The following is a 26382-nucleotide window of genomic DNA, read 5'->3' on the forward strand; positions in this document are numbered from 1 at the left end:
AAATAAATATCATTAGCAACAATCAAATACTATTCTAAAATAAAAAAAAAAATTGAGCCTAGGGAAAAAGAATAAAAAAATAACATGCCATATCTCTCTTCCCAAAACTAGAAATATAAAAGATTTTGTATTTAAAAAATGTTGTTTACAAAGCCCAAAGCCCCATGCTTACCCCCAAAACACCCTCGAGAAAAGACATTTCTAGATCCACATCAATGGCCACCTTGAAAATTGAGATTTTGGGTGTGGTGTGTCCTTCCCTCTCTCTCACTCTCCACATTTCCATCAATCCCCATATCATTTCTTACTAACTGAGAAAACAAAGGATAGCCCATGTAAACAAGAGAAAAAAATGGCTCAAACTCAAAGCTTCTCCCTTTAAGCAATTTTCTAGTATTACCCACTCTCTCCATCATTCTAAAATGACAATATTCTCTCTCTACACTATGACATTACATCACTTACTAACACCCCATCTTTGAATTCTCAATGTTTATTTATATTTCATGTGTCTACTCAGCACCCCAACACGTCTGCCTATCATGTGTTTGATATATTGCCTAGGTGAGCAAAAGGGCTCGCTTTTTCATTTCTTTTTCTATTTTTTATGTTGAGAAAATGTTGTTCTCATCACAAGCTTCTGTTGTTGTTGGGTGCCACAGTGATTTGGACTTGAAAGCTCCCATCTTTTCATGTCTATTGACACTGATAGTTGATACATCACTTGGCTTGTTCATGTCGTCTTTTGACTCTTTTTTTTCTCTTCTCTGTTTGCCTGCTCTTCTCCTCTTCTCTTTCCTGTAAATACTCCTTATCTCAGAGAGAAAAAAGCAGGAGAGTTTGAGAGAAACAAATGAGGTCTTCTATGGTGGGAGGAGGTGGAGGAGGAGAAATTTCCAAGAAGGCAATGTGGCTCTATCCTAAGGTCATGGGCTTCACCCCCTCTGAGCGATGGGGGCATTCTGCTTGCTATTACCAAGGAAATGTCTATGTTTTTGGGGTATGTGACTTTTGTTTTTCTTCCTCCCTCTGAACTTTCAATTCTTTGGTATTTTTTTTTCTGTTGTTTCTTGGCTTGTTTCCTTTGAGGTTGTCTGGAACACCGAGTCTGAGCTGTCTGTGATTGCTGTGCTGTTTAAGCTATTTGCCTTCATCAATTCCGCTAGTGAATGGCTGCCTGCTCCTTTTCTGTTCAGATGAATGGTTATCTTTGGCTTGAAAACAGCTCATCTTTCTCGGGTTTCAGTCTTAAGTTACTCAATTTAGTACAGACAGTTTAACTGCAGGCTGGGAGAATTCTCCTCTACCTTCCTTCTTATGTACATATACTAATGAAAAATCACCTGATTTTCTCTTCTGAGTCCACTCTGGAATTCCGTTGAGGCTTTTAATAACACCCCTTCTTCAAATAGCTAGTTCAGTAGCTTTTAATGCTCAATATACTCACTAAATTGCCGCAATCATCCTGGTAGTTCTATTTCATTTTCAATGCATGTTCTAAAAAAAAAGAGGGTTTCTTTTATTTATTTCCTACTGTCCGTGCAAAAGGGTTACTGTTAAATTTTTGGCTCCCTAGCCAAAATCTGGATAGAATTGGGCCACTATTTATATTATAATAACATTACATATATGTAATTTTTATGATATCTTGCTGAAAACAGTAAACGAAATGTTATCTAATGGGGGCTGCTGAGTTATATAATGAGATATTGTGTTTTTTCTGTATTGCTATGCTGCTTTTTGAAATGTTTTTCCTGTAAATTTTTCAAACTAGGGATGCTGTGGAGGGTTGCATTTCAGTGATGTTCTTGTGCTAAATCTTGACACCATGGTCTGGACCAACATGGTGACCACGGGGCAGGGTCCGGGCCCCAGAGACAGCCATGGTGCAGTGATTGTTGGAAACCAGATGATAGTTTTTGGTGGTACAAATGGCTCTAAGAAGGTCAATGATCTCCACATTTTGGATCTTGGTACCCAAGAGTGGGTGCAACCTGAATGCAAGGGGAATCCACCATCACCTCGCGAAAGCCACACCGCTACGCTCCTTGGAGACGACAAACTGGTAATTTTTGGGGGAAGTGGAGAGGGCGAATCGAATTACTTGAATGATCTGCACATTCTAGACCTCAAAACTATGATGTGGATGAACTCTGACGTGAGGGGTGATATTCCAGTCCCTAGAGATAGTCACTCTGCTACTGCTGTTGGACACAAGCTCTTTGTTTATGGCGGGGATTGTGGAGACCGCTATCAAGGTGGCGTCGATATGCTCGACGTGCATTCATTGACTTGGTCTCGAGTATTGATCTTTCTTTCAACTATTTCTAAATTTCGAGTGAGTTCTCTTTCTTTCTTTTACTCAACAGCTGTTTGATCTTCCTTTTTGTCAATAGTTGTCTGTCCAAGGATCTTCACCTGGCGTTCGGGCAGGTCATGCTGCGGTTAACATTGCGATGAAGGCAAGTCGTTATGGTTTTTTGTGAAAAATAGGAAAAACAGAAACTTTTCATACTACATCCAGAAACGATCACTCTTAAAACCATGTTGTCTGTTGCTTTCGCTTGGAGGTTACGACCGATCTTTTCAATTTGCAGGTTTATATCCTAGGGGGGGTTGGAGACAGACACTACTACAATGATGCGTGGGTGCTTGATTTATGTACTTGCTCGTGGACTCAGCTCGATACGTGCGGTCAACAACCCCAAGGGAGATTTTCTCACACTGCAGTTGTTGCAGACTCGGATATTGTCATATATGGAGGGTAGTTTAGCTTGAAACTTCATAGACGTTGAGCCATGTTCCTGTTTTGGGTTCCCTGTTTAACTTGTTTTCTGTGCTTTCTCAACATTTACAGGTGCGGGGAGGATGAACGACCTCTCAATGATTTGTTGGTCTTGCAACTCGGTGCAGAGCATCCAAATGGCCGGTACAATGTTTCTATGTGTAAAATTTTTGGAAATCATTGGAATAATCAAGGCAAGAGGAGTTCTTTCAGAGGAGAAGATCAGAGTGGCACGGTATGAATTTGAAACACTACAACTCGAGTGCGAAAGTTTTCCTTGCATTCTAATTAAGTCGAAATAGTTTTAACTGTTAGTTTTTTCTTTCAAGCAGAAGACTAAGCTTATGGGGAACAACATTGAGCTAGTTAGAAAGGGAGATCATGAACTAAAATTGGAGACGAAACACTCTATTCAGTTAATGTCAGGTGAGTATTATTGAATATTAATCTTTTGAGTCGAATCCTCTTTCTTGATTACAAAATGTGCTTGAACAATCTAACTTTCATCATAATTCATATGTATAGAGACGTTACATCCCAAACGGAGGCGAACCACGAATCCGAAAGTGTGGGAGGTCGAATCCGAGCAAGAGGAGCATTCTCTATCATTGTCCCAGCACTCATCTCCGTCACAATCAGATCAAGAACAGACCCCTGTTCGAAAAGTCTCTGACTCGGTAACAAGTTCCCAAGGATTACGACTTCTTAAGCATGTGAGTCATAGCTCAACTAGCGAACCTCACAGCATTTCTAGAACCCAACCTGAGTTCAGAAACACTGTCCAAAGTGCTCCGCTGCAAGATCTTCCATATTTAGGACACCAGAACCAGCTAAAGCCCGAACAGCAGCCGCTTCTCCATGTCGTTCGCCCAGTGAAAGAACAGAAGTCCTTGGAGATGGGCATCATTCAAAACCTGGTAGTTAAAACTCAATAAAGTGCCAAAACACTAATCACCACCAGCCACATTCCTGCTATATAGATCATTTACCCTTTTTATTTCTTCCATTGTCGTGTTGGTTTCAGATCGGATCGGAGGTTCGAGGGAGAGTTGATGGGGCATTCGACTCTGGCTTCCTGATGACTGCTACTGTCAATGGGAAAATATACAGAGGTGTCCTGTTCACACCTGTAAGTGCCCCCGAGAACTTGAACTTTCTTCTTCCTCTTTTTAAGTAGCAAACAAATGAAAACTTGTGCAAAATCTTGAAAAGTTTTCTGTTCAATCAGGGACCTGGAGTCTTCTCAAGGGCCACCATTATTGCAGAGAATGCATCTCTTCCTGCAAACACACTGCCAAACTCAAACCACGTAGAACTATCAAAGACCTTGCAGCATAGACCGTTGGTTCCGATGCCCGAGTCGACTCAGACCTTCAGGCAAGCACAAGTGAGTCCTCCAGTTCCCATCATCAAACCAACTCCATCTTCATTACCAGTCAAACTTAGAGATGATCTTCAGGGTGTGCTTTTGACATTAGGAGGACCTGGAAATGGCTCTGCTTGAGAATGAGAATCAATAACGTGTACAAACAGTGGTAAAAAGGAGAGGGGAAAAAGAAGAAGAAAGTTTGTAAACAGTTTTGTATCTTGAATTTTAAGAATCACCACATTTAGAAATTAACCATTTGGTTTTTAATATTTCAGTCCTTATGAAATCAACCCAAAAAGTTCTTTTTTTATAACTATTTTGTTTTTAGATTTCTATTTTTACAAATTATGTTGGTTTAGTTTTCAAGTTTAGGTGGGATTTTGAAAATATTTTTAAATATAGATATCAAAATGAAGAGATATATGGATAGAACCTGGGTTTACAAGTTTAATTTTAAAAAATAAAAAAGTATATCAAACAAGGTTTAGTTCTCTCATTTAAACCTAATTTTCATTATATTTTATAATGGGGTTTCGTTTCTCCTAGTAGCTCATCTAAATCCATTTTCACTTGATTCTACGACGTTAATAAATATTTAATTATGTGTATAATAGGTCGTTATGGTTAACTACATTAGTTTAACACTACTACTATCAAACTTCATGAACAACATTGGTTATAAACATTTTTAAAGTCCAAATATTAACATACACAACTTACCATTCAACGTAAAAAATCTTACGCACGATCACAATTAATGGAATTAATTATCAATAGATAATACAAAATAGGTTTAAATTTTGAGCAAATTTATTTTATGATATAATAACGTCTAAAATGTTTGTTTTGATCCATAAATTAAAAAAAAATCATGGATTTCAAAATTTTTATTATAATTTCTTTTGCTATTACCCGATATCTATTCACTCAATACTCATCGTAGCCAACGTTCATCCATTTGTTAAATACAAAATAAATATAAAACCAAATAAAGTTGAAAATTGAAGACTAAAAAATAGGCATTTTTTTAAAAAAGTTTTAAAATAATAATAAATTAGATAAAAAAGAAGCAAACAAAAAAGGTGTAGTGATTTTCACTGTTAGTTAAGGGGTCCCACGAGCGAGTACTGGAAGCTATGAAATGAGGGATTAAGGTAAAAGAGTGGGCCCCACTCCACCTCCCGCGCATCGCGCGCGATACTGTCGAGGTGTCAACTTAAAAAATAAATAAAATAAAATAAAAGGGAGAAGAGAAAAGAACGGGGGTCGCTGTCAGATGTCAGCTGTCTGATCTGTCTTGCCACGTCAGCCAGTGCGAGTGATTGATGTATGAGAGAGAAGAGAGAGAAGGTGAGATGGGGATTTCTAATGTCACCCGTCCTTTTGATGTGTAGATGTGACAGCTGAGCTTCCCATCTCATTGCGTCATCCACGTATCCTCTCTGACTTATCGTACGCTTCTCACCTTCTTCAGTGCCCACTCTCGCTTCCCCTTCCCCTAATTCCTCTCCTTTCGCCACGTCGCTCTGGGCTTGGGCTTGGGCTGTCTCTTTTGGGCTCCCACTCCTTTCCCTTAATGGGCTTTCTAATGCCAACACGACGCTGCACTTCCAGTTAATGGGCTTTGTTTTCATTTTCTTCTTCGGCCCAATCCATTTGGACGCTTCGAGAAGCACTCTCCAGTCTCCGCTCTCTCTCTCTCTCTCTCCGTCTCTACTGTTAGTTCATTCCTCTGGTCTCCGATGGCCGATTCCTCCGGCAAGCACGGGCGTGATAGCTCTCTGGTATTTCCATTTCTCATAAGCTTTCTTTCATTCTTCTTGTTCTTTTACTTGAAAAATCAGTAGAAATGTAAAGCCTTCTAAGTCGATTAGTTCTAAGCACTTGTAACTTTGAGTTGAGCATCCAATTCGTTGTCTGTGGAAGTGGAACTAACGGAATTTATTGATTAGCTCATAGTTTGTCGAGCATTCGGATTTTTGTATTGTGCGGTGTGAATTTCTTTTCCCTTGCATTGCAGTGATTGACAAGGTGAATGTATTAAAACAGGGGTTAGAAATCGTAGTCTGACTTACTGCTGGTGTGTTACGTTACATGCGTGGCTGCTTTTATCGGTTTTTTCATTTTCTTATTGAGGTGTATGTGTTTCGGGCGCATTCTCTTTGTCCAGGATTTCCAGGGATTTTTGAATGACATGCAGGATTGGGAACTCTCCCTTAAGGGAAAGGACAAGAAATTGAAGCCGCAGGCCTTTGGTAAAGAAAAGGAGGTAATAATACTCTATCAAACTGCTGTTGGATGTAGAAATGCGCATTTTAGAACGAGAAATTGCTATTTTGGATGTTGATGTTTATATTGGTTTATGTTATATGAGGATGAGAGTAGTGGAGCATCATCTAGTTTTTATCTCATTACAACCCACCGAAGTAATATTTATAATTAAGTAAAAATAAACCCGGCACCCAGTTTTTTGTGTCTTGCTGGATCTTGTTCAATTACCACTGCTATATTTTACTGCTTATTCATTAAGGTATCTAAATTTGTTCAAGTGTGGGTACATCAATAATAATTTTATACTTTTGTTACGAAATTGGCATAATGCATATTAGAATCATACATTTGTGTTTTATTTCAAAAATTTGAAACTTGGATTCTTGAGAAGTAGATCGTTACATTTTTTTGAGTAGTAATGAATGCTTGATACTATTATGGACCACTTGAGACTTGAGAGGCACCTTAAGTGATGTCATAGCTACCCAGGGTAGAAGGCGGGCAGAAAAGGCTTCTGCAGCTGATTACTTGAAGCACTATGATGCAGTTAACCACCTATCTAGAAATTTTCAGACTGAACAGAGTTTTGTGGATGCTGCTTCAGAGAAGGAACGGGTAGGTTATATTCTTTTGGTCACGTTTTTATGATAGAGGCACAACTGGGTCGACCATGAGATACTTAACTCTTGGCTACATGGTGTGTACAATATATCTTAATATTCTAGGGTAATGAGTATTTTAAGCAAAAGAAGTTTAAAGAAGCTATTGACTGCTATTCAAGAAGTATTGCTTTATCACCAACAGCTGTAGCGTTTGCAAATAGGGCCATGGCCTACCTAAAGATCAAAAGGTAAGTTTCAGTTAATTTACTCAAAGCTTTCCTTTTAATTTGATGCATACTTATTGTATACTTATGGTATCAGATTACCATATTTCTTGAAAATGAAATATAACACCTTTGTTTCTAAGTAATGTTCTGCTATAAGCTATTTTACCAATTGATTAGTGCTCTGATGTGACAAGCTATGAATTATTATTATTATTATTATTTTATTAATTTTATAAGAGACAAGCTATGAATATTAAATGTGTTAAAATTGTTTCTTTCTATGTTATCCTCATGTTTCCACCTCCCTTGAGTCAGATTTCAGGAGGCTGAGGATGACTGTACAGAGGCCTTAAATTTAGATGATCGATATATTAAAGCATATTCACGCCGAGCAACGGCTAGAAAAGAACTTGGGAAGGCTAAAGAAGCCTTGGAGGGTATAAAATAAATATCTTAATTGCACGTGGATCATTTTGTGATTTTTATCCATCTGATATATTTGACTTTGCTGATTACAGATGCTGAATTTGCCCAGAGGTTGGAGCCTCACAACCAAGAGATCAAGAAGCAACATGCTGAGCTCAGAGCTTTTGTTGGGAAAGTAAGTTTTTCAGCATTAATATTTCTTGATATTTTTTAAGTATCTGGATCTCTCCTGAGCTATATGGAGGAAGTCATGTCAATTCATTTATTAGTGAATGAAATTTTTTTTTACAAGAAACAATTTCATTGATGATTACAAAGAGAGGGGCAAACCCACCATTTATTAGTGAATGAAATGGAGAGATAATGCCATTATTATGACGCCCAGTTTGACAGGCGGTGATGTTATGTTGACAAGATAATCTCATTTAATTTTTGTGTGCACATATTTGCAGTCGATTCTTGAGAAGGCATCTGGTGCTTCGAGAAGCTCCTCACAAGATAAGGAGAAGGTTGGAAAATCTGACTCTGAAGCTAAAATTCAGGACGTCCATCCTGTCTCAAGCAGCACACTAAGGACAGGATTACAGGCAGCTCAAGAACACATTGAAGTAAGGATAGATAGTTTGTTGCTGCCCATGGTATCCTGTATTTTCTCATAAAACAAATGTAACCCTGTAATTTCTTAATGAAGATCCAACTCTACAACCTATAATTTTTAATAATACACATTCAACAGATCCCCTCACTTCCTTTTTTTGGATAAGAAACAATTATATTACCACAAAAACAAAACGAAACAATCTGTACACCATTTGTAAAAGAATTCACATGATGTATCATTAAAAAACTCGACCATTTCTCTCTCCAAATATTCTAAAGAAAAGCCCTAGCAGCACATTTCCATAAAATCTTAACTTTGCCCTTCAAATCCCAGTTAACAAGGACTTCATTGAGCCACCCATCGATCATATTAGGCAAACAGCATGGAATTCAAAGATATCAAACAAAAAAGCCCACCCTTTAGAAGTAAGCTTGCAGCACAGAAATGTGTGATCTAGGCTTTCTTCATCTTATGGCAGAGGCTTACATAGAGGGGGAGAGGGACCAACTTCTATACTTTTTCTGTAACCTCTCGTGTGTAATTAAATTTATATAAGCACTACACAAAAAAACTTTCGTTGGAACAGTGAACTTTTTCTGCTTGTATCTTGGCTGTATTATCCTTTTCTGTTCTTGTATTGAGTTTCCTTCCTCAAATTAGCCAAATACAATGCATTTCTTTGCAAGTTTTCTAACTTTTAGTTAATGTTCGTTTAATTTAACTGATGGAAGAAAACTGGTAGTGCATGTTCACCACCTTTTTCATAATGGAATCCAAAGATAATGGTGCTTATTCTGAAGTTGGGTCTCTGGCATGTGATATTTGAGCTCTATTCTCAGGAAAATGTCAGGCAAAAAGCTGTTAAGGCATCTACACGTTTACAGGATACTGAGGACAGAAGTATGGAAGCTGAAATCAGATACAAAAGAGAAGCAACAAATGGTTTTCACAAAGATGCTAGCCCAAGTTTGAATTTGGGGGGATTGGAGGTCTCTTGAGATCCATTTAAACTTTTCTTTTCTGCCTTCTACACTTACGTACTCTTGTTGGTTCCCATTTATATGTTAGCATATACCATTGTTTGCTGAAAAGAAACGGAAATAAGATTGCTGCAGTAGTTTATTGATTGTAAACCAATGTAGGGTTCCTCTAAAAAATGTTATTGAAATGTAATAGAAGCTTGCCACTTTTCTATTGGGTTAGTTGCACATATATCAATTTGGTGCAAAATAATAGAAAATTTAGCCCAAGCTAAAAAGATTTGAAAAAATGACACAATTTTTTTTTTTTTTGCCCGTTGATTAGTGATAGATGTATATGATAGAGTGATAGATGTGTCTATCATTATATATGCTCGCGCTACAAGATTGCCATATTTTTAAAAACTTATTTCTTGTGCTATATTTGCAAAACTATTTGCCACCCATTACAATTCTCCTTTCCTATTCGGGTTGTTTCCATCACATCCACTGCTTTGTGCAGTGGGGTCGTTCTTTTTACTCTTCCTTGAAACTTTCTTTACTCAGAAAAGAACGGTAAAAAAAGAAATGAAGAAATTCTGATGCTTATATTATTGACCCTCTTTTAAAGAGCCTGTGATCTTTGATAAGAAATTCATTATTGTAATGAGTTCACATGCTGATATTGACTCTTTTTGTAAAGAATCTACAATCTGTTATAAGTATCAATTAAAATTGTGATGTATATATACAGCCAGTTCTCTTAAGAGCTGCAATAGGTAGGAGAGGCTTCAGTTAAGTCATTCATTAACTGATGACCAAGCTTGAGAGGGCCCTTCTTACTACGAAGTCACTCTTTACTAATTGATCCAAGCTTCTGCCATGACTCAAGATCCAATAGTCCAATCCTATATTCAAGCATGCCTTGATTATTATTCTTTCCTTAAAAATATGCCATTCCCCCATTAAAAGAAAAATCAAAGGTAACTGAATATGAGACCTCGAGCTCTAATATTGACTGATGTAGGTCAGATGTAACCAATTCTCCCAAAAGTTAGAACTTAGAAGATGATAGTCAATGTCAATCGTACATTTAATCAGGACTAGGCATAAGAGTGCTTTTTTGAATGTAATCCCTTACTGACCTTTGAGGCCTTACTTTTTCAGGACTAGGCACAAGAGTGCTTTTTCAGCCTTCTTTGAGGCCTTACTTTGAAGGTAATCCCTTACTGACCAGCTCAAGCCTTACTCAAGACTCAAAAGCCAATAGATCACCTTCATATGATTAGTCAATTTGAAACTCGTTTATTCGAAGTCCTAAAGTTCAGAGGACTTGATATCGTAGACGTAGAGCGAGCAGGATTGGGGGGAGGGATGACAGACTTCTACTTAACCTTTTTTCATCTTTTTCCCCTTTATCACTTTGTGAACCATGTTATCAGCTCACGCCCATTAGTATGCATGGATATTCCCCAAGTGTTTCTGCCACTAATTCTCGTTCGCAATAATGTCTAAATTCTATTGTTTTCATACTTACACTACTCTCCTGCCAATCTTTTCACAGAGAAATCATGTTACAAGAAAGCAGGAACTGAAGCCATCAGTGCAGGAACTTGCTTCTCGAGCAGCTTCTAGAAGTATGGTTGAAGCTGCCAAAAACATCACAGCCCCAACTACTGCCTATCAATTTGAAGTTTCTTGGCGAGGGTTCTCTGGTGATTGTGCACTGCAGGCTCGTCTTTTGAAGGTATGTGATATATAGACGGACAATGAAACTGCATCCTCTTTTGTAATATTTCATGCATCAATAAAATACTTGTTCCTTCTAATATATATACACACACACTCACACACATACATATAGACCGGACAATGCTGTCAATGGTATTGCGTCCTTTTGGCTATCCAAGACAATGTGAATATATGGTATTTGCAAACATATAAAAATTGTCGTCTGATTAATATTAGAAGCTCGCTGGCTGCTGCCATATTAAAGACTGGTTTGTCAGTCCAACACTCAATTGCTTGATCTTTTTTCATCATCTGATGATCTACTATTTGTTCTTCAATGGAAAAGCCATAGAGGTCACTTGCCGAGTGTATCAAGTAACATGTTAGTTTTGACTACCTAATATTTTTCAAGATAGGGAGTGTTCTTCACACCTTCTGTTTGATTCTATATTTCTCTTAGTTATCTCTTGGTGTAAATGCTCCCCCTCTTTCATTACTATAGTTTTGCCTCCCTCGTATCTAATTGGAGAGCTTTTTTGTGGCCCACTCTAGGGTCCCTCCCCTTTTGTATTCATATTTCATCTTATCAATGAAATAGTTTCTTTTCAAAAAAAAAAAAAAAAAAAAGAGAATAAGACCACCTAATATTGTAGATCATATAGATGCCTCCAGTTTTCTATCTGTTGAGTGCTGACTCATCAATTGGCTGATATATTTCGGTATAAGCAAACATTCTTCTTTCCAATTTGTGGTAACGAGCAATATCGACAATTTGACATGCCGTTGGCAGCAAAGAATTTCACTTTGATAGCAGTAAATGAATGAATTGGGAAATCTATTGAGCCTTAGCATTTTATTCGGCTCTTTTACACATTTTAAAAAAAAAAAATTTTGCCCTATTGTTTTTCTTATTAGGCCATCTCTCCAGCCAAGTTGCCTCAGATATTCAAAAATGCACTAACGGCTCCAATGTTAATAGACATTGTGAAGTGCGTGGCTTCCTTTTTCACGTAAGTTGATAATTTCTAATTTGTCCTCAGCGAACATTTAGAATATCATTTAGAACATCAATGGTTAACAGACCATACTGGCTTATCAATTTGCAGTGAAGAGATGGCATTGGCTATCAACTTTTTAGAAAATTTAACACAGGTTCCAAGATTCGGCATACTCATGATGTGTCTTCCATCCTCAGAAAAGTTTGGTAAGTTGTAGAAACCCTTCCCTCTTTACGCCCTTCTTGCATGGTTACCTTTATTTAATAGATATTTTTCCTATATTTCAAGCGTAGCATGTTTTATAACATCCCCCAAAATGATGATAGAAATTTTTTATTGGACAAGTTCTTATAGAAACTTGAATGTTATGGAGTATGGACTATGAGTTCTGAGAAATTAGATCTTGTCAGGAACTGAAATGTATATCCACACACCGCCCCATAAATAATTACCAAAATCTTAGGACTTATCATGGTGTGTGTTCTATTTATTTGTACTCTAATTCTAAAGCTTTGTGAAACAGATCTTCTCAAGATTTGGGATGAAGTATTTTGTGATGAGGCTGTTCCTATTGAGTACGCAGAAATGCTTGATAGCTTGCGTTCGAAGTACTTTCTTAAACAATGACAGACGTTTCTGGAATGAGAAGAAGCACTTTATCTTCAAACTCTACCTCTCTTAAGCCAGCCCAGCAGCATACTTCAGTGTAAAGTATCCGATTCCTCCTATGTTTTTGGGGTCATATTTTATTTGTGGCATGTTGACATTTCTACCCCACGCAATGAAGTTAGATGTTATGAAAAGCGTCTTATCTCTAGTTCAATTGCAATCTAACTGTCAATTCTTTTCTATAACCTTCCCAACATGTTAGAAAATTCTCTCAGTAGAAGTCATCCCAGACTCGAATTCGACGACTCTTTCTGAACTTGATGATGAACATAAAAGCTTTCATGACAAGAAGAATAAGGTAGGTAGTTGAACACTAGGGTAGTGTCTTTAGGAAGGGCTCCCCATGGTGTGTTGAGGTGCAGTGCCACATGGAGCAGGACAATTGAATGGCCTTTTTTCCATCCATCTGGGCCATCCCTCAACTCAAGAGGTCTTAATGTGAATATATTGATACTTTAGATTTGCTGTTGCATCATAATCAAGTTGGGGTCCTGAGTTCAAATTGGCTTTAGACAAATCATATGCTCTCCTTTGCAATTTATGATATGGGTGTCAGAATTGCTGTCCTGTCATTCATCTTTTTGCTCGTTATGACTTTATGAGTACTTATTGATGTCTGATCCCTCTCTCTATTTTCATCCATGTTGGTGAAAGTTCTGATGGCTTAAGGTTTCTTACTCACAATCTGGGAAATAAATTCTATTAGGATAATTTGGGGTTTCAATCATTTTGGTATCCTTTTAACTTTTAGGATTATTGTGTGGAAAATACTTAGATACTAATTGGTACGCACCATTTGTTATTTGATGAGTAAGTAGAAGAGAGAAAGGCGTAGAGAGAGACTAGAGATACATATGTGTTTTTTCTAATAAATAGTTATCAAATAATCCCTTTTTTTTAGTACAACATGTGGGGCGTAGGATTAAATTCACAATCTTTTAATTGGAGATATATGTCAATTATCGATGAGCTATGCTCACTTTAACGTTAAATAATCAGTTAATAGTAGTCATGTTAACTGGTTAGTAGGTTGTACTATTCTAATTTTGTTTTGGTCCTTTAAACTCTTGCAGAGAAAATAATCATTTTGGTAAGATACATTCTAGAAATTGAACTAGAAAAGTGTATCATGAGCATTTAAAAAAAAATCAGTGTGATCATTCTCCAAATGCTATTATCTCACCAACTAGCTAATTAAATGCGAGCCTCACGTGGGGGTGGATTCTCCTTTTTGCTCCTCAATGTACGTGTACGTATTAATTGTTTCTAGCTATGGGTAATCCTTCTGTGTCCCACTCGGTGATTACCTTAACCAACTTATATGACTTTTATATATATCCAAATTAGCATGCATACTAATATTATCATGTTTGAAGTCACATTATCTATCAATTGATATAGATTAAGAAGAAGAATTGAAATGTTATCTTTTTAGAAAGATTAAAATAGACATTTAAAAGTAGATGAATCAAAATAAATTAACGTCAGAGATTAAAATAGTACTTAAACCTAATAAATTTTAATATATAAGGAATTAGAATCCTATATGTATAAAATAGTGAATCTAAGTGGAGTCAACAATTCCCACAATCCAAAGTTTGAGAAATGCTACATATGATTTAGATTTGAAATTTTGCAGATAGCACATTTATTGAATAATTTCATTTATAACTTTGATGCTTGAGCAACGCCTAGGATTCCCATAATCAATAATTTATGTTCTTTATCCCTATTTCATTTTGTACTGATTTTTGAAATTAGAAAATTAACTAAAGAATTATGGATAATAAATTGTTGTGTATGGCTATAAGTCGAACGCGTTTTGAAAAAATGTCTAAAGTTTCGGATATCGCAAAGATGTATATTTCTCAAATCTTGTAGATTTCATGTGATGCTAAGATGTGATCGATTCTTGTGTTAATAAGTTGTACTTGCATGTGATGATTTTGAAAAATATATTGATATTACACCACCTTCGATAACACGACGACATGAAATGAGATCAATGTAGAATGAGTTTTGATGGAGCGCTTGGAATTAAAGATTTTTTCTCTCGCTTGGTTATGGATATATGACATAACTAGTTGAGTTATACTCAAGTTGATATAACGGTATCAACAATCATGTGGTAGATGCGTAGAGAACGTGACCATTTTATGCCTACATTGTCGAGTTCACACATTTCCAGCCCATTTTATTGAACAAATTAATTAACACCGTTAATTGTAGTACTTTTTATGAGTGTATACTATTTTTCATAATTTTTTCTAGATATAACTATCAACACCAATATTTTATAGACAAAATTTTTTACACTTCAAAAAAATTGAGAATTGTATAATTTTATGTTTATATTACAAGTTTAGCTTTAATGTTTGTGTTTACCAAGACCCTAAACCTTAAAAAATGTCAATTAGATATTTAATTTTTCTGTTGTGCGTATAATAAATCCTTGACACGTGTTTGAAAATTTTTAGAATTAACAGATCTATTAAATATAATATTGGATTTTGTGTATACTAAGATCTTAAAATTTTAATTTTGTGTCTAATGAAATCTATAAATTTTTAAAAACATTGAATAGGTCAATAACCTATTCGACTCAAATTGAAAGGAACTTATTAAACGAATAAACACTTTTTGATTAGACATGAAATTGAAAGTTCGAGAACTTATTAGACACTTCTTAAAATTCAAAGAATCTATATTAGCCACACACGTGACATTTTATAGACTAAATTGGTAATTTAACATATATTTTATTAATATATAACATTGAATAGAGTGGTTTCCAACCCATTACTGGTTGGTGACCAGTAAAATTTCTCCTTAAAAAATTAGAAAAAAAAAATGGTTTTCCTTTCTCCCTTTTAAAATGTGCATAAAATAATAGGATAAATGATTATTTCTCCCAAGTCCATAGCTTAGGTGATTTAATTGTGAGATTCTTTGCTTTAAACACAACCTTAGGGTGGGGCCTAAATTGGGTCATTTTCATGAATCCTTTTTTTGTTCTATACAGAATGATTCTTAGTTGGCATTAAATTCTATAAAAATATGATTCTAACTTTGGACAATGTAGAAGAGCATTAAATTGTTGGGTTTTTTCATGATTAATGTACCTCATTTTTTGTTGCAAAGATACTCAAAACACAGATTGAATTTCCAGCCCTAGCAGTGTGCTATGTAAGTAATTTCCTATATTGTTTATTTGAAATTCACGTTATGACACGACGAAACTGAACATGACTTATTTGGTTAAGAAATTGGTAACATTTTTCAAGCAAAATGACGTAATTCATCCTACCCAGTTTGAATATAACTCACATGGTTAAGAAATTGTTAATCATTTTCAAGCAGAATGTTGTCATTCGACCAAGTTGTTTAGAAAGATCGAAGAGATCCGAAAAAAAGAGGGTCTAAACGAAAACGGTCTTCGAGAAATTAAGAAAGGAAAGATTAAACCCTTCTCTCCCTTCTTATTTCATACCTGGAATTTCTTGGTGACCCATCAAATAAAGGGCTCAATTTTGGAAAAGGATGGGTATAATAGTGTTGTGTTGGGAAGTTTTGTCTTTTGTCTCTTGTAATTTATGCAGCTGAAAAGTTGATGCCTCTGGCTTTGATTTTGCTGATTGGGAACAAAAACAATGGAAAAATAAAAGCTTTGAGATCTCAATCCTCCATAGGCGGTTGATTGGAAAAACCATCTTCAACAAAAAGAAAAAAAAAGGAAAAAAGTTTAAATATACAAAAAAGATGAACTAGGAATCAAATTGCCAAAGAACATACTTGAAGACAATCTTCTACTTTTTTTATATTATATAAGATACCAAATATTTGTATTTTGAATATTAGTTATGCAAACATATTTTCTCATTCTTCATATATATATACACACATTACTCTTTCAACAAAATCTACCAATATTTACTCTTTCAACAACACCCACCAGCATTTTCTTTGTTTTTGATAACTTCAAATGGGTTTAAACTTTGACTCAGTCGAACTCATCAATTTTATAAAGAAATGGAGATTATTTATGCATCTTCCTTGCATAGACAGGGGAGGCACTTACCTGAAGCTTGTTCTTTTTTCCTTCCTTTTTTCTCATCTATTGGGTTATTTAATGCCCTCTCGAAAATTGGAATTAATATGAGATAACTTAAATGGGTTTAAACCAATTGAAGATTTCGATCAAGTGGCAGTTTCCCATTCACATATAACCCACAAAAGCACTTCCGTTAGAACATCTGGGTAGAGATTTCTTGGTAAAAAGCGTTTGAGAGTGGTCTATTTTGAATGAAGCAAAAAGGGTAAAGAAGTTCAAATTAAAGCAGGTTTTTTTATGTGTTGTAGCCTTTTGCCAAGCAGCAAAAAGTGGAGTCGAGGACAGGTAGGGGTTAGTATTCCAATTTCTGATTCTGACATAAAACTACCAATCCACTTTTTCCAGTGTGAATACGCTGACACTATCACGTGCTTCTCTTCTCAAAATTTCTCATGTCCTTTGGCTGAATTCACGCGCATTGATCACCATCTACGTCTGCCGTTTCTCCCGTTACTTTTCTCCGTTTTCATCATTTGATTCTACACTTCACTGTATTTACCGGGACGGTGGAGGCTTCGTTTCCCGGATCTGGGTGCTGGCCAGGTATGCGCTTCCTCTTCCCATTGTTCTTTTTGCTCTCCTTCTCAGGGGAGTTTTGGGTTGTTTTTAGTTTTTTCATTTGGGTTGTTTTTAGTTCTTTCAGTTGGGGTGTTTCTCGTAGTTTCTGGGCTTTTTTGTGAAATGGGTTGGTTTTTTTACTGCTCCCAGTTTCTTATATAGCTTGGTTTGTGGTGTGGGTGAAGCGTTTTGCTGCAATGTATTCTTAGGATGCTGCCTCAGCATTAAGTTTTTCTTGTTATGTGGGCGTATGATGCAATTTTTTAGCATCTTCTAGGTGGGTTTCTTGTTTCCTTGGGTTTTTGTTGTCTTTTGCAGTTTGTCTTGGACTATAAAACGTTTTCGTTGAGTTCAAATTTGTTCTTCAGGTCCTCACTTTCAACTTTACTGTTTTGCATTAGCTTTGACGTATCACCTCTATTTCTTCTCTAGAGTACTGAACTCCATGCTTGTCAATCTTCTCATACGTTGTAGTAAGATGAACATTTTTTTCCCAACTGGTAAACGAGTGTTTTCTTTTCCTCCTTAGAAAAATGATCGTCTTATCTTGTTGAATAGGTTCCACATGAAATTTTTGGAATATTTGACCCGTTTTACTCCTGCGTTTAATGTCATGAGTGTGGAATCATGGCGGAAGGAAGGCTCAGGCTTTTAGTCATACTGGTACCTTCCTTTGTTTCAGGAAATGGGTGTCATATCCAGAAAAATCTTCCCAGCATGCGGAAACATGTGCATATGCTGCCCTGCTCTGAGGTCCAGATCTCGGCAGCCAGTGAAGCGTTACAAGAAATTGCTCGCTGACATATTTCCTAAATCACTTGTAAGCATTCACCAGCCTTTGTAGCGCCTAATCAGTTGTACTCTAGGTTTGTTGATGTGTAAAGTTTCAAACACTCTGTTGGTTTATTTGTTTGAATTTGACGTTGTACTTTGACTTAATAATGGAATTGAACGAGGGATGAGTTTATGGTACTTTACTTTACTTTTTGTCTATACATTTGTTGTTTGGACCACGTTTACCATTTCTTGATGTGTGGAATTTTGAATGCTCTGTTGATCTGTTTGTTTAAGTTTGATGTTATACTGTGACTGCTTGATCAAATGGAACAAGGGATGACTTGATGGCCCTGGAGCAATGTTCCTTCATGGTGTCTGTGATTGTTTGATTTCTTTTACTGGTCTACCATCTGCTTCTTAATTTGGGAAGTATAAAAGTTTGTGATGAATGATGATACACAAAATTAACAGTGAAATGAGTCCCCATCAAACAACTTGGCATGTTTAGTTGATGAGCCTTTCTTTTTATTGTCGGTTTTATGGATCAATAGTTGCATTGAATGAGCTTTGGTGGTGAAACCCTTCACAGGATGGTCCTCAAAGCGAGAGGAAAATTATCAAGTTATGTGAATATGCTGGGAAAAATCCTTTTCGCATCCCAAAGGTATTCATGCTATATTCGGTTTCATAATCTTTGAAGCAAAAAAGTTTTAATAGTTCAGAAGTATGTGTGTTTATTGACGAGGCACTGATTCTTCCTTTATGGTTCCTAGATTGTAAAATATCTTGAAGACAGGTGCTCTAAAGAACTTCGATGTGAGCAAGTCAAATGCATCACTATAATTGCAGATGCATACAATAAGTTGCTTTCTCTTTGTAAGAATCAGATGTAAGTGATAAGTTTTCATCTTATGTTTGCTATTTTTAATTGCATACAGTTTGTGGATTCTGCTTCAGCGGCTGCTTTAATCACGCTTCTTAGATTAGGTTTTAGCTTTTGTTCTGAGTAAAAATGTAGTTGATTTGATTTGATAGCATATTATGCATTATTCAAGATCATAGTGTCATAACTTGAACGTGATTGAGTTTTAGTGTTTTACAACCATTAGTCGTTGAGTCTATCTTTACACTTTTGAAGGCCATATTTTGCTGGTAGTCTGCTGAAGGTCATCTCCGAACTTTTAGACACCTCTAAGCACGATGATTTGCAAATACTTGGGTGTCAAACCTTGACAAACTTCATACAAAATCAGGTGATTTTAGTTCATGTAGCTTTATATGAGTGATTGTAGCGAGTAGAACACAAGTTAACTTTATTTATTTTTTAAGTCTAGGATGCAAATATAAATAGAGTTCCTATTTGGAACATTGATTTCCTGCAGGTTTGGGTGGCTAGAAGTGTTGACCTTATAGCTTAAGGAGTTGAATATAGTTTACCACAAAAAATATGCCATTGTTCTCACTTATGATGCATAATCTCATCTCTGTAATTTTTGTGATGAAAGACCGGATAGAGTATGCACTCATAAAACAACAGGCCTTAAACTTTCTACATTCATATTTGCATCCTAGACTTTACGATCTTACTTGAATAGGATATGTTCCATAGGTTGTACATATATGTCCTTAAAGATAGGTGAGAATAAGTTCTTCTATCATACGATTGTGCTTCTTAAAGCTTATATGATCTGATACAAATTGTTCTTTTGTAAAGCTTCTTCTGTTTCTTCTCGACAAACTTCTGTCCTCTGATCACAAAAGCAGCATTTTACTTACACGGGAGTTTTTTATATCATTTTTCTGTCCTGTTCTCTTTTATTAGCTTGTTTTTCTTCTAATTTCTTCTATTTTTCATTTGTGATTGACAGGTAGATAGCACTTATGTGCACAATGTTGAGAACTTGGTACCTAAAATATGTATGCTGGCATTGGAAAAAGGGGAGGACCATAAAAAGCAGTGTTTGAGGGCATCAAGTCTGCAATGCATTTCTGCAATGGTTATTCAATGCTTCCTTCTAATGTTTTATTTTGTGATTATCCAATATTTGAGGAAAAAAGGAGTATAGTACTAATACCATCCATTTTTTGTTTATAATACTATGCTTTTTTACATATAAAGTTGTTATCTTTATTTTTCTGTTGCGTACTTCAAACCAAGAAAAATACTTTCACTTTTTTTGCACTTTGTGCTCGAGTTCTGGAAGATTATTGCGCTTCAGTGCACTGTTAACCAAATATACTTCTTGTGGACTAGTAACATTGAAATTATCATTTTTTTTAATACTAAACTGGAACTTTTTCTTCTTACCAATTTATATCCTTTTTTTTTTCTTGCCAGGTTTGGTTCATGACTGAGCATTCACATATTTTTCTTCATTTCGATGAGGTTAGTTCTGCTTTCTCCATTAGCTATGATTATGTTTTACCCTTGGAATTTTCCCATCAGTAGTTTAACTACAGTTTGTTGCCTTTTAAGGCAGTTACAACTTGAACTGTTAGTTGAAGCTAACCAAACTACGTGTTATCAGTTCATCTCTTATCAGTATCACAAAGAAAAAGTGAAGGGACATGCTGACAGCTAATAAGCCTACTTACTAACCACCAGTTACTGATAATAACGACTAATGTGTTTTCCGTTTTGATTCCTGCATCATATTCTAACTTGAATAGATTTTGTGGAAACTGTTTGGAATTATACCAATTCATCCAAAACAATTGAAAAGGCCACCATATTATCAAGAAACCTTCTTATTTAAGGATTTTTCAGTTATCTTCATCGCATAATTGCTTTTGAAATGTTAGATTGTTCGTGTGACTCTTGAAAACTACGACCCTGCTCGTGATGGCAACTCTGATGATAGCGTGGAACCGCATCATAATTGGGTAAATGAAGTTGTTAGATCTGAAGGCAGATGTGGTTCAGTTGGTGGTGATGCGAGTGGTTCCTGCACCATCATGAGGCCAAGACCAGAGAAGAAGGATCCTTCTCTACTTACTAGGTATTTTTCATTGGGTAATATGCTCTAAAGTCTCATACTAGGTAGTTTATATAAAGGATTTTCTAGTTTATAATTGTTTTGCTTTTCTTCAGGGAAGAGAAAGAGGCTCCAAGAGTATGGTCTCAGATTTGTGTGCAACGAATGGTTGATTTGGCCAAGGAGAGTACAACAATGCGCCGAGTGTTGGATCCGATGTTTATCTACTTCGATTCCGGAAGGCACTGGGTTCCACAGCAGGGGCTTGCTTTAATGGTTTTGTCTGACATATTATACTTCATGGAGAGTTCAGGTGTTTTTCACTCCCTTTTATATCATGAATAATGATTGCGGTGGTATTTACTTAAAATTTTTTTCCTTAGGTAACCAGCAGTTAATTTTGGCTTCTGTAATACGCCATCTGGACCACAAAAATGTTTCACATGATCCTCAGCTCAAATCTTATGTCATTCAAGTTGCATCAAATTTAGCTAGACAAATTAGGTCAGGAACTGTGCTGGCAGAAATCGGATCTGTCTCTGATCTGTGCAGGCATCTTAGGAAGAGTCTTCAAGTCACAGTTGAATCAGTTGGACAACAAGAACTAGATTTGAATATTTCACTTCAAAATTCTATTGAAGACTGCTTACTTGAAATTGCCAAAGGGGTATGGTTGAAGCATTTATAGCACTGTTCCATATTTATTATTGCTGTATTTTTTACGTTCATGGTAGATTGAACTTAATATGTTTTCATAGATCGGTGATACACGTCCTTTGTACGACTTGATGGCTATATCTCTTGAGAATTTGACTTCTGGAGTTGTTGCAAAAGCCATGATTGGATCCTTAATGATTCTTGCTCACATGATTTCCTTGGCATCGGTTTCTTCAGACTTGCAACAGGTAAGAAAGTTTTAACATTATAGTGATTTCAATTTTTTCAGAAGAAATGAAATAAAAGATGCCCCAAAGGTGCAGCCCAATTAACAAGGGCTTGGAGTCTCTTGGTCATACTGGCTTAGAGATCTCAGGTTCGAACCCTCTGGTGAGTTTAATACAAAAAATCCTTGATGTTTCTCGGATTTGGGCTTTGGGGCTGGCGCAGGTGCCCTTAGGTATGGGGGAGCAAAAGCTCCGACTCCCCATTATCAATAAAAAAGAAATGAAATAAAAGATATAGTAGAATTAGGACAGTTAGATTGATATGATATGAACATCATGAGCTGTCCTATAATACAACAATGTTTTGTACTTGAAGTTACTATTACTTTTATGGTGTTTTTTAAAAGGAAGTGCTTGATATAGTTTGCGGTTTACATTTTTTAAGTTTGATACATATATACATTTACATATATGATATATACATGTAATATATATATATATATATTTAATACGGCTTTGGTATTGAACTAGCTGAAATTTTTATAGACTCGTTGATTTGACATTTCACATTAAAATGTGGAGCTTTCTAGTCAATTCCTTCAGCTCTTTATTTGAGCTTTCCTATTGGTGTTACCTTTCAGAAAGAGATTCTTGGTATGCTGAGACTAAAAGATAAAGGAAAAAGGACATGGAAATCTTGTATTAATGTCAAAGATTCATGGTATTTGATTTGAGTCTCTAACATATTGTCAAAGAAAAGGATATGAGATCAATGGAAGCGACTTTAGTGCACTTTTATGGGTTTCTACTACAAACTTTACAAACTTCCCTCTGATAATTAACTAACTTATACTTGTAGAAAGGCTTGAATTTGGCTTTGATTTTCCCGCAGTTTGTTGGGTACTGTGTTATTTTTTTTATTTTATTTGTTCTGTGTTTACTGTCAGATCCATTTGAGGTTGAACTTTTTCTCCTTGCACATTTGTATTTCTCATCCTTCTATATATTGAAATATTATCAAATTTTCACTCAATGCAACCGTCACTTGCTCACTAGTTGTAGTACTTGTATATATATTTAGGTATTTCCAGAAGCTCTTCTTGTCCAAATCCAGAAAGCAATGTTGCATCGTGATGTTGAGACGCGCATTGGAGCTCATCAAATATTCTCTGTTCTTGTCTTTCCCAGTTCTAATTGCCACCAACAAGAAACTGCCTTGGTGCAATCTGGTTCTGGTTCTCCTCACAAGCCAACTGCATGGCATTCCAGTACAGCCTCTGCGTCGACATCTGCTTCTATTACTGCTCTACTTGATAAACTTCGACGAGAAAAGGATGGCCCGAAAGAAGAAAAAATTGGACATAATGGTGACGATAATATAAAAGAAAAGGGATCTTTAGAAGATGACTGGAAGCAGCGACGTTACCACAGAAACTGTCCTAATTTTCACAAAATTAGCTCAATCATTGATCAGAAAGCTGGATCTTTGAGTTCCGCTGAAGTGGTAAGCCAACCCATTACATAAGAAATTAGTTATTTATGCAATCCTTGAGTGGTTTATTGAACTAAATATTTGGTCTTGTAATTAATTCAGGAACTACATATCATGAAGTTTAGTGAGGATCAGTTATCACAATTATTGTCCGCATTCTGGATACAAGCCAATCTTCCAGATAATTTGCCCTCAAATATTGAAGCCATTGCTAATTCTTTTGTCTTGACACTAATATCGGCACGCCTAAAGGTGAAATTTATATATAGTTAGACAACTTTAAAGTCTACATATGACTCACTGTCGTTTTTTCGAAAGATGAGTGAAATTCTTGTATGTGATAGATCAGATTAAGAAAAAAGGAGCACTGTTCAAATGATGTTTTCGATTTTGCATTGATTTTTCATGGGGATTTTCCTGCTTGCCTTTTTGATTCCTAAGCACTTCTGCACTTAACTGTGAAATTACTCAACATGTGTTGTTGCAGAGTCAGCACGACAATCTCACTGTCCGCATCTTCCAGCTTCCACTGTCTCTGAGAAATATGTCACTGGAACCTAACCATGGTGGATAAGAAAATTATGAATTAGTCTTTCAAGAGTTGATGGTGTGGGTAACATGCATTATTGATAACTCTCTTATTGATCAACAGGTACTTTACGCCCATCATCGCAGAGGTCGGTCTTTATTTTATCTATGGCCATGTTGATGTTTGCTGCTAAGCTCTATCACATACCTCATTTGAATCATCTTCTGAAGTCACTAGTGGCTTGTGATGTGAGTTCATTTTGCCTTCAAATGGAAAATAACTACTACAAATGCTTTTAATATCAATCTATGAAGGAAAATCAAGTCTACAAAAATCTAGATTGTGATTTTACTTTGTCATGCACATCAACTTACAATTGATATCTTAATCAATTCAAGACTTACATTTACATGTTTAGGTCGAACCATATCTGGCAATTAGTGAAGATCTTCACATTTATTTAAAGCCTCAGGCAGATCTGAGAGAATATGGATCTGTTACTGATAATGAACTGGCTCGAACATATCTCTCGGACCTGCAGAACAAGGTATACGAAGCAGACAATGTCATTATGGACATTTTAGCACAAAACTTATCTGTAATTACTGAGGTAACATTTTTCTGTTTGAAGCATATTTATGTTTCCATTTGAATACACTATCTGTTGCTCTAAAAGTTCGTTTCTGTTGGTTTAGCTGGACAAAACTGAACTAGCTAAGCTGCTATTAGAGGCATTTACCCCTGATGATCCATTCATGTATGGCCCACAATCAATGCTCGATTTCCGCAAAAATCAATCAGTTTCCCATTCCAAGGAATCATTGTCGTTTGATGGGGTACAGGCAATTCTTGTATAAGTCTTTTGTAATGTTGAATTTTTTCTAGATGACCTGACTAAAGCTTCTTGCTTTCTGGTGCATTTTGTATTGTCAATTTTGAAATTAACTTTCAATGCCAAAGCCTTTTGTGCAAGTTTCTGAACTCATCCATTCTGTTGGGACCATATGGGCCAGATATGAAATCGTGTGATCTTGCTCTGCAGGATCTTTCAAATTTACTGGTCGAGGATGAAGTGACAAGTGAAGCCTCTGTTGCTGATATTGCTCGGTTCATTCCAAGAGTACCTCCATCGCCTTCAATATCTCACATTATGGGCATTGGTCAGCTTCTTGAATCGGTATCGTCTACCTTCCCTATGCCTATGTCAGAGGCTTACAGCATACTAATTTATGCAAAATAACCTGAACCTTTCTGAGCTCTTCCTGCCAATATATGCTACCATGAACTAACGAAAATGCATTTTCAGGCACTTGAGGTAGCTGGTCAGGTGGCGGGAACATCAGTTTCTACGTCGCCTCTTCCATACAATGCCATGGCGAGCCAGTGTGAAGCCCTTGGCACTGGCACTAGGAAGAAACTCTCCAATTGGTTGGCACATGAGAACCACCATAGCAGAGCAGCTGATGGATTTTGTCCTCCATTTCCTTTGAGTGGCCACTCTGCAGTTGAAAAGGTCTGCCTCATCACTACCTATGTTTTATCATAGATCCAAAGATGGTAACTAAAGATCATCTCGATCCAATATGTTCTTTTGAACAACGCATGAGACCGACCTTTCTTGACCATTGGTATCCCTTCGGATGCAATGTCGAATGGAAGTAATTCTCGTGGTCATTTGTAAACTGATCAAGTCAATTTCCTGTGCAGATATTGACAGACGATCGGCATTTTCATGGAGCTGGATTACCTGCAGACCGGTGGTTGGGCATGAGGCTGCCTCCTGCTAGCCCATTCGACAACTTTCTCAAGGCAGCTGGGTGTTAATGGGAAGTACATAAACTATATCATTGACTCGCGTAAAGACGACAGTTATTAGGATCGGTAGATATTCACTGTTAAATCTGGTAGGATTATTAGCCTCACCTTTGATACATTCAGTAGTTAGGATTAACCTCTTTAACTTCAGATTTGATAGCTTACTAGCATTGTAACTTTCACTGTTTTGCACAAAGGAAGTGTTTCTCTCTTTCTCTATTTCTCATTCCCTCTGTCACTCACCCTTGGGGGAAAGCTTTTAGTTTTTAGCAGTATGGGTCAGAAAGGAAGAATCTTTCCATTCTTTTGATAGGATCAGTTCACATCTGATGGGACCTTTCAGAAAACTCTTTCGTATAACTATTTCGATTTTAGTTTTCTATTTTTGAAAATTATGCTTGTTTATTTAGTATGTTTTCATGTTTCTTAAAACTATTGGCTAAATTTTAAGAACACAAACAAGTTTTGAAAACACTGTTTTTAGTCTTCAAATGTTGGCGTAGATTTTTAAAATATTTTAAAAACAACAAATGCAAACAAAGAAATACATGGTGAAACTTAAAAATAGTGTTTACAAGTTTTTTTTTTTTTTCAAAAATAGAA

At 36.2% G+C, this 26382-nt stretch overlaps 3 protein-coding genes across 7 annotated transcripts; all 3 read left to right on the forward strand.

The window, feature by feature from the left end:
- The first annotated feature begins 223 nt into the window (after positions 1-223).
- LOC111023325 (uncharacterized) lies at positions 224-4428 on the forward strand. 2 transcript variants are annotated; one of them, XM_022300741.2, is made up of 10 exons: positions 224-564; positions 821-1000; positions 1775-2302; positions 2397-2462; positions 2598-2764; positions 2858-3020; positions 3118-3211; positions 3311-3702; positions 3810-3914; positions 4014-4428. In XM_022300741.2, the coding sequence occupies exons 2-10, from the start codon at positions 854-856 to the stop codon at positions 4287-4289; spliced, it is 1938 nt and encodes a 645-aa protein (XP_022156433.1). In that variant the 5' UTR covers positions 224-564; positions 821-853; the 3' UTR covers positions 4290-4428. The 2 variants fall into 2 exon arrangements, with proteins under 2 accessions (XP_022156433.1, XP_022156432.1); XM_022300740.2 differs by lacking the exon at positions 224-564 and having other exon boundaries at positions 603-1000.
- Positions 4429-5786: 1358 nt separating this feature from the next.
- Positions 5787-13251, forward strand: TPR5 (Tetratricopeptide repeat (TPR)-like superfamily protein). 2 transcript variants are annotated; one of them, XR_015792912.1, is made up of 13 exons: positions 5787-5938; positions 6325-6423; positions 6915-7040; positions 7151-7275; positions 7570-7691; positions 7773-7855; positions 8133-8288; positions 9121-9270; positions 10805-10987; positions 11887-11981; positions 12078-12175; positions 12493-12675; positions 12841-13251. XR_015792912.1 is itself a non-coding variant. In XM_088127798.1 (12 exons), the coding sequence occupies exons 1-12, from the start codon at positions 5897-5899 to the stop codon at positions 12594-12596; spliced, it is 1383 nt and encodes a 460-aa protein (XP_087983924.1). In that variant the 5' UTR covers positions 5787-5896; the 3' UTR covers positions 12597-13251. The 2 variants fall into 2 exon arrangements, 1 of the variants encoding a protein (XP_087983924.1); XM_088127798.1 differs by having other exon boundaries at positions 12493-13251.
- A 3563-nt stretch (positions 13252-16814) lies between these two features.
- Positions 16815-25998, forward strand: LOC111023276 (protein SEMI-ROLLED LEAF 2). Of its 3 annotated transcripts, XM_022300674.2 has the most exons (21): positions 16815-16954; positions 17095-17292; positions 17990-18127; positions 18674-18748; positions 18858-18973; positions 19223-19337; positions 19953-20081; positions 20423-20470; positions 20887-21083; positions 21176-21372; positions 21443-21726; positions 21818-21964; positions 23025-23447; positions 23538-23687; positions 23923-24001; positions 24088-24212; positions 24383-24574; positions 24660-24800; positions 25007-25141; positions 25271-25477; positions 25672-25998. In XM_022300674.2, the coding sequence occupies exons 3-21, from the start codon at positions 17993-17995 to the stop codon at positions 25786-25788; spliced, it is 3012 nt and encodes a 1003-aa protein (XP_022156366.1). In that variant the 5' UTR covers positions 16815-16954; positions 17095-17292; positions 17990-17992; the 3' UTR covers positions 25789-25998. The 3 variants fall into 3 exon arrangements, with proteins under 3 accessions (XP_022156366.1, XP_022156365.1, XP_022156367.1); XM_022300673.2 differs by having other exon boundaries at positions 16854-17292; XM_022300675.2 differs by lacking the exons at positions 16815-16954; positions 17095-17292 and adding an exon at positions 17452-17584.
- Positions 25999-26382: the final 384 nt, after the last annotated feature.

Source organism: Momordica charantia (assembly GCF_013281855.1).
Source record: "Momordica charantia cultivar OHB3-1 chromosome 8 unlocalized genomic scaffold, Mcharantia_2.0 BLBB01000008.1, whole genome shotgun sequence".
Taxonomy (NCBI): Eukaryota; Viridiplantae; Streptophyta; class Magnoliopsida; order Cucurbitales; family Cucurbitaceae; genus Momordica; species Momordica charantia.